At 45.4% G+C, this 8,306-nt stretch overlaps 1 protein-coding gene across 1 annotated transcript in view; it reads right to left on the bottom strand.

The window, feature by feature from the left end:
• BRME1 (break repair meiotic recombinase recruitment factor 1) overlaps positions 1-7,966 on the bottom strand; it is a 19,989-nt gene extending 12,023 nt beyond the window's left edge. The window contains exons 1-4 of the mRNA XM_023724767.1: positions 7,909-7,966; positions 7,489-7,666; positions 2,583-2,664; positions 2,280-2,384 (exon numbers count right to left, since the gene is read on the bottom strand). Of these exons, the coding sequence (XP_023580535.1) occupies positions 2,280-2,384; positions 2,583-2,664; positions 7,489-7,666; positions 7,909-7,966 (423 nt within the window). The remainder of the gene's footprint in view (positions 1-2,279; positions 2,385-2,582; positions 2,665-7,488; positions 7,667-7,908) is intronic.
• Positions 7,967-8,306: the final 340 nt, after the last annotated feature.

Genomic DNA, 8,306 nt, shown 5'->3' with positions numbered 1-8,306 from the left:
AATGTAGAGCATTATCTTTATAAGTAGTGTCATGCCAATTGAGCTAGACGTTCCCCGAGACCATGGTCCCCAGAGCCCTCTGTCCAGCAACTCAGTCCCTCGGGGAGTTTGGATGTGTCCATGGGGCCTCCATGACCTTTCCTTGTACAGGTTGTGTTAGTTTCCCCTGTATTGTGTACTGTCTCACCCTTCACCCAAGATATATGGTATATATATTTTACAATAAAAATTCTTTTGGAAAGCAAACATCAAATAACAACAACAAAATCATGCAGCTAGCATGGACTGGGCAGTACTGTGTGCTGGGTGCTGTGCTGACTTCTACATACAGCACCTCGCTGAGTCCTGGTAGCAACCTCATGAGGCTGGTTTGTGTCTCTAACTCACCAGGTTAAATAAGGGCTGGAGAGTGGCAGAGCTGGAATTCAAGCTCTGTCCAATTCAAAATTCATGCCCCCAGCCTCTGCACCCAACTGCCCCCCAAGAAACTCTGTGATACATGAGCAGCAAAGAAATAAATTTACAAATGAGGGACTGAGGTCTGCCCCGGCAGGCACCCTTGCAGACAGCCGCTGTCCCCCTCCTTTCATAGTTATTAGCGCAGTGATCATACTGGGGGACAGTCTGCACTGCAGGCGCTGGACCACCCGGACAGCATGGTCTGTCCATTGTTTCAGTGAAGCAGGGAGCTGGCCTGCCGAGTTACACACGTCTTCAGACGGCTAGGAAGCTCACACCTCCCCCCTTTTTTTTAACTAAATTTTTTATTTTGAGATAATCAAAGATTCATATGCAGTTGTAAGAAATAATACAGAGAGGCCCCGTGTACCCCTTACTCAGTTCCTCTCAGTGGAAACACCTTGCAGAACTGTGGTTGTTGGGAAGATGGTCTGCCGAGGCCCCTCAGCCTCTCACTCGGCGACCTAACAGGCCCAGAGAATTCCCCAATAATGGCGGCTAGGAACGGAGTCTCTCCCTCTCTTCCAGTTTCTTCTCCTTACGCGGAGCCCTGCTCTCTGTTCTGGGTGCACAGTAAACTTCCTCTCTGCTCATGCGTGCATGTTATACGCACCTGGCCAACATACTACTATATCTGTTCCCGGCAGGGAGGGAACGGAGTCTCTCAACGGCGGCACAAGAGGGGTGAGCGCAGACCACCAGCCCTGCGCTGGCTGTGGGCAGTGACCTGCTGGCCACGGGGGACCGGCGCCCACTTCCGAAGCTACCCTGGCTATCTCTTCTCTGTGAATAAAGTGTTGTTCCACCCAATGCCTGTGTGTAAGCCATGCCTTTGTTGGTGACCCTGGGCCTTGGCTCCACAGTAGTCAATATCATAACACTGATAACATAATATTTACATTGACACGCTTCAAGCGTCTTATTCAGATTTCCCCCAGTTTGACTTGCACATTTGGCGTGTGTGTGTGTCTGTGTATTAAGTTCCATACAATTCTACACTTGTGGCAGTTCCTGTATCCACCAGAATCAAGACCCTGAATAGCTCCAGCACTGCAGGGATCCCTTGTGCTGCCCTTTTACAAGCAACACCCCCTCCCGTGGCCCCCTGTCTCTAACCCCTAATCTATTGTCTATCTTTATCATTTTGTCACTTCAATAATGTTATGTAAATGGAATCATACAGCATGTAACCTTTGGAATTGACTTTTTCTACTCAGCATAATAATCTGGAGATTCATCTTATTCCTCATGTGTATCATTAATTCTTCCTTTTTATTGCTGAGTAATATTCCGTGGTGTGGATGAACCATTCACTGTTAAAGGATATCTGGGGTGTTCCCAGTTTTGGGTAATTATGAATACAGCTGCTGTGAACGTTTAACACCCCCCTTTTTTGGGCCACATATTACCAGGGACACCATCATACCCGGAGCACATCATAAGACCCCCAACTCACACAAAAGCCCCTGGAAAGCAAAGGGGGGCCGGGGATGGAAAGTGGGCTGTCTTTCTCAGTGTTACAATTTCCACGTGCCCTGGGGAAAACAGCTCTGGCTGGGACCTCTGCAGTGTGGACACGGCTGTCCTGAGTGCCTCCAGCGGGCCTGCGAGCTCCCAGCCCTGTGCCTGGCACACATTCAACAGACACCTGTAGCGGGATGCACTGATAAGGGGTAGAGAGTTGAGAGCATGGGTCTGGTTGGTCATTGCCAAAGAAAATAAGGTTAACCTCAGCTAACAGGAGAGCCATAGCGGCTGCCGTGGCTAGGCCAAGAGGCTGTGCTCTGCAGGGCTCAGCCTGGCTGGTTTTAGGGCCTTACCAGGTTGAAGGCTTCACACCCGATGACCTCTTCCCTCCTCTCTGCTTTTCTTGTCACTGTTTTCCTGGGTTTTGCAAACTGGGGAACAAACTTTCCAACTGAGTTCTGTAAACCAAATATGACAAGAACAAAGCAGCAATGATAATAAGGGAGGAATTAGGTCTTCCTTTCTTGTAGTTTCAAATGTGGCCCTTGCCTCCTCAGTCCCTGTCGGCCGGCAAGTTAGCAATTGTTGACAATGAAAAGAAACATAGAACTTGAGCTTAAGGGAAAGCAGTGTCTTTCCAACATACAGACGCTCACCTGGGAGAGAGGGAAGGGAGTTGGATCCTTTTCTGGCTCCCCAAGAAGCCTGGAGGGAACTTCTGTTTCTTCATCAGGGGAGCTGGGTGGAGAAAGACAAAACTGAGAAGGATCTGAGGCTCAGAGAACAAAGTCCAAAAGAAAAGTCGTGCTAAGATCTCCTAAAAAGGAGACCTGGAGCACTTGCTTAAAAAAGGAGAGCAGTGCCCTGGATAATATTCAACCACCAAGAAGGATGCAGAGTTCCACCTCTAGAATACAAGCTCCTGGGTCTGGGAAAACATTGACTTCAACCCTTATGACACCAGGAACTGGCTTCTAAAGTAAGAACAGGGATTCTCGTGTGGACTGATGCTCCAGCTCCCAATACAGCAAATTCTAGAGCTAGGAAGTAGATACAAGAAACCCTTGACACAAAAACCACGGTGTCTAAAAAAATGGGTAAATATGACACTAAAAGCACAAGCAACAAAGAAAAAATAGATACACTGAATTTTATTAAAATTCAAAACTTTTGTGCATCAAGAGACATTATCAACAAAGAGACAACCTACAGAATGGGAGAAAATATTTGAGACTCATATATCAAATAATGGTTTAATATTCCAGAATATTAAAGAGCCTCTAAAACAACAAAAAGACTAATCACCCAATTAAAAAATGGGCAAAGAACATGAATAGATATTTTTCCAAAGATGATATACAAATGGCCAATACACACATGAAAAATGTTGTTGTTGTGTGCCGTCGAGTCGATTCTGACTCGTAGTGACTGTATAGGGCAGAGCAGAACTGCCCCATAGGGTTTCCTAGGCTGTAATCTTTAGGCGAGCAGATCACCAGGTCTTTTCCCTCACGGAGCCCCTGGTGGGTTAGAACCGCTAACCTTTCGGTTAGCAGCCCAGCACTTAATGCAAATCAAAATCACAGTGAAATACCACTTCACACCCACTAGGTTGCCTATTATAAAACACACACACACAGAAACAGAAAACCACAAGTGTTGGTGAGGATGGGAAGAAACCGGAATTCTTATCCATTGCTGGTGGGAATGTAAAATGGTACAGCCATTGTGGAAAAGCTTGGCTGTTCCTCAAAAAGTTAAACATAGAATTACCACATATGCCCAGGAGTTCCATTCTAGGTATATACCCCAAAGAATTGAAAGCAAGGACTCAAAACAGATGCTTGTGCTTCAATGTTCATAGCAACATTATTTGCATTAGCCCAAGGGTAGAAACAACCCAAGTGCCCATCAACCGGTGAATGGGTAAACAAAGTGTGGTATAGACATACAATGGTATATTATTCAGGCATGAAGAGATGCTACAGCATGGATGAACCTTAAAAACATTATATTGAGGGAAATATATCAGATGCATAAGGACAAAGAGTCTATGATCCAACTTATATGCAATATCTAGAACAGGCAGATGCATAGAGACAAAAGTTAATTAGTGGTCTGCCAACCCAGAAGCATATTGCTCAAAGGGAAAATCACACAAGAGTGGCTTCTTGAGGCTGATCTTGACTGAAAGAAACCTAGAGAACGAGGAAGAGGAAAGAAACAAGAGTCAGAAAAGGCTCTGTCCCACGAATTTGTTTCTGAGCTACATACTATCTTCATTTTGGAGCAAAGAAAGGAGTCCTGGACTGTGGAGAGAAAGGTGAAAACAGAAACAACAAAAAACCAACAACATATATCTCCTCCACACTTTTGACCAAGAACTTATCACCAAAACAGGATATTAATAAAAATGAATTAATCCAAACAATAATGTTGGTGGGGGGAGTAGATTAGTGGTTACCGGGGGCTGGGGAGAGGGGACTAGGAAGGAAGGTAGGAATGAATTAAGAAATTAAGGAAGGAAGAAAACAAAGTAAAGAAATAAAAACAAAACAAAAGAGCAAGTATTACCAAAAATTTGTATACAGAAAGATGTGGACACATCTTAATGAAGCTGATAGGAAGTGACAAGGGCTTAAAACAAAAAACAAACAAAAAAGTAACCATGGGCTTTTATTCAGAGACATGGGTTATAGGACTTACTGACATAACCACCGCGCTACCAAACCAAAAAACCAAACCTGTTGCTGTCTAGTTGATTCCTACTCATAGCGACCCTACAGGACCCTACAGGACAGAGAACTGCCCCCTTAGGGTTTTCAAGGAGAGGCTAGTGGATTCGAACTGCCGACCTTCTTTTGGTTAGCAGCCAAGCTCTTCACCACTGTGCCACCTGGACTCCTTAAATGAATACCAGGCATAATTTGGTTTTGAGTTTGGCCAGTTGTTTTGCACCCTCAAGTTAACATCAGTCCGAAGGCCAAAGGGCAAGTCCTATGCAATGGTGTCCCTCTGGATTTTCCTGGGTTTGGGGCCAGCCCAGAGGGTTTAGTCTAAGTTGGGGTCATTCCTGGTCTGGAAGATGATTCTGAGGCAATTCTGGGATTGAAGTAAGAGCCATGATGGCCTGGCAGTACCCTAGATTGAAATTTCTACCTGAACTCCAGCGCTGCATTGTCCAATTGCCACTAGTCTTGAAATGGGACTACTACAAATTGAGATGTTCTGTGTGTCAAATACATACTTGATTTTGAAGGCTTGGGACAAAAAAAAAAGGATGTAAAATATCGCAGTAATAACGTCTTATATTGGTTACATCTTGAAAAATAATATTTTGGAAATATTGGGTTAAATAAATAAATATTTTAATAAAAAAATTTAAAAAACTGGTAACAATTCTGGTTCTATCTAAATAAATGTATGTATATCGCAAGGAGCCCTGGTGGTGCAATGGTTAAGCGTTCGGCTGCTAACCAAAAGGTCGGCAATTCAAACTCACTAGTGGCTTTGTGGGAGAAAAGACCTGGCTATCTGTTCCCACAAAGATTACACCCAAGAAAATCCTGTGGGGCAGTTTTACTCTGTCCTATAAGGGTCGCTATGAGTAGGAATTGATAGCACACAACATCAACACGTATACTGTGAAAAAAAGATCAGACTATTTCAATTCTGGAGATTGGGAGGAAAAGTTACAAGAAGGCATGAAAATATGCTAATGGACTTTGATTGTTCCAGGGGAGGTTATAGAGGCAGAGAAAGTCGATATTGATAGGAAGCTGTCTGTTAGAAAATTTAAGATAAATTGTGATGAGTCGTGCAGACGGCTTTGGGGGTGCTGGCAATATTTCATTTCTCAACATAAATATTTTGAACTTTGTTTGCTCTATGTTACATTTTTCTGTGTGTTATGGTTCTGTGAGGAGCCCTGGTGGTGCAGTGGTTAAAGTGCTCAGCTGATAACCAAAAGGTCGGCAGGTTCGAACCCACCAGCTGCTCCACAGGAGAAAGACGTGGCAATCTGCTTCTGTAAAGATGTACAGCCTTGGAAATGCTATGGCATAGTATTACTCTGTCCTCTAGGGTCACTATGAGTCAGAATCGAGTTGATGGCAGTGGATTTGTTTTTTGGTTTTATGGTTCTGTACATATGATATTTCATAATAAAATATTTAAAAACAAACAAAAAAGGGGAGACACACAGAGCAGCCACCTTTCTTGTGGACTCAGAGGGGAGTAGCCCTGGCCCTGTGGCCTCTCGAGAACTGGCATCAGGAGTGGCCAGGAGCAGGGACATCATCTTGTCTGTCTGGGGGGATGGCTGAGGTGTGAGGCTTTCTTCTCCTCAGCCTCTCTCCTCATATCACTCACCATAGGGCTGTCTGGGACCTGGGGGTCAGTATTTGTGGCCTCCTGATCCAGCCTTTAGTCCTAAGACTGCAGTGACCCGAAATCAGATAGACAGACAGACACAGACACACCAGAAAACAGTTTTACCTCAAGATTTTATTCAGAAAATGTGGTCATTCAATCCATGATACCTTCCTTGAAGACATCGGCTAGAAGGATACTTTCTTCCCCAACTACCCTTAACCTTTTCTACTTCGCAATAGTTACATGGGGTTTAACCCCACGGACAGACTAAACCGTTCTTGAGGTGTTTTTTCTCACCATGCTTAATTACATATTTGCTGAAAGAATTAAAGAACCAGGAAACAACAATGTCAGGAGCACAGGAGCTGGATGTGGGTGGAGGTAGGCTTGAATGCCAGTCCTGGCCCACACTAGCTCAGGGACCTTGGGCACGTCACTTACTCTAAGCCCAGGGCGCTCATCTGTGAACTGGGGATAAATAAAAACAATTCTCTCACACAGCCATGAGTACAACATGAGCTTACGTATGTAAAGTGCTATGTGTATTAGCACACTGCATGGCACATACTGATCATTATTATCTTCTTAAAAAAATTGTGGTGAAGATATATACATATACCAAAACATTTAGTAATTGAATATTTATTACATGTAGCATTCAGTGACGCTGATTACGTTCATCATGTTGTCAACCATTGCCAGTATCCTTTTCCAAACTATTCCACCCTTGTTAACAGAAACGCAGTGCCCCCTCAGCAAAAACTCTCCCCTTCTCCGTCCCTCCTACTCCTGGTAAGCTTTGGTCTCTACACACTTGCCTATATGATATAAGTGGGATCTTACAATATTTGTCTTTTTGTGACTGACTTTTTTCACTCAGCAAGATGTTTCAAGGTTTCGGACTCTTCTTAATTGAGGAGAAGGAATGTGGAATACAGGATTTGACCAGCAGACAGGACATTAAGTTACATTCTGTAAACAAGTGACCTTGAACAACTCAATGTTTTCCTTGCTCAGGGTTAAAATATTGACCTTTCTTGCCACAGAGGAGAGTGTCCCGGGAGGAAAGGAAAGCTGCGAGAAGCCCCATCTGAGGGGCCCTGAGCCCTCAGGGGAGATAGCATTGCAAGGGGTCATACTGGTTCCTTTCCCCCCATCCTGCTTGCTGGAATGTTCCGAGCCACCTACCTGGGGGCTGCCGGTCTCGGTTCCTCTTCACTGTGCTCTGCAGGGGGAATGGATCCCACCTTGCCTTCTGACTCTTCAGGGGCAGGCAAACGGCCCAACTCAGGACTCTGAGGGGCCCTGTCGGAGTCGCCCAGCCTTGGTTTCTTCGGGAGTTTCAGAGAATAGACTCTTTCTCCTCCTGGTTTAGAGACACAGAGAGATTGAAGGGGTGATGGATGCTGGGAGAGTGTACACTGCCACGGCTGATGACCAGATGCAGCCAGACCATTGGTGCAACCTGGGCAAGCTTGTTCCAAGAGGCAGTCAGGATACCCTCTTCTGACCCTCTCCCAGTGGCAGGCGGTGGGGCGGTGGGGAGACTTGTTTCCAGGAGGTGGGACCTATGAGCTTACGAGGTCATAGACTTCAAGGGGCTTTTACGCATGGACTGGTCATTATTGAGGCTGAATGCCGGAGATGGCCTGGCCTCAAACCCCATGGGGCCACCTGGCCCAGCTGACTCACTCTCTGGGGAAGTGGTGAGGGGTGTGCAGCTAGCTCCTTTGGGTCTCAGCTCTAATGTCCCTGCAGAGGGGGACATCCCTGACTTCTCTCTAGAACGTCCTCCTTGTGGCACACAACTCTGTTCTACTCCCTTCACAGCTTCTCTGCAATTATCTAACACTTTAGGTCATTTTCTGTTCCCATCCACTACAACCAGGCTCCGTGCCAGGAGGGGTCCTGTCTATTTCGTTGTCTATGTCCTGCGTGCCTAGAAGAGCATCTAGTATACTGTCAGTGCTCAGTAAACACTTGGTGGATGACTGAAGGAGTCTCTG

The sequence above is a fragment of the Trichechus manatus genome, unplaced genomic scaffold (genome assembly GCF_000243295.1).
Source record: "Trichechus manatus latirostris isolate Lorelei unplaced genomic scaffold, TriManLat1.0 scaffold00258, whole genome shotgun sequence".
In the NCBI taxonomy this organism is placed as follows: domain Eukaryota; kingdom Metazoa; phylum Chordata; class Mammalia; order Sirenia; family Trichechidae; genus Trichechus; species Trichechus manatus.
This window is presented reverse-complemented; position numbering and strand designations above follow the sequence as displayed.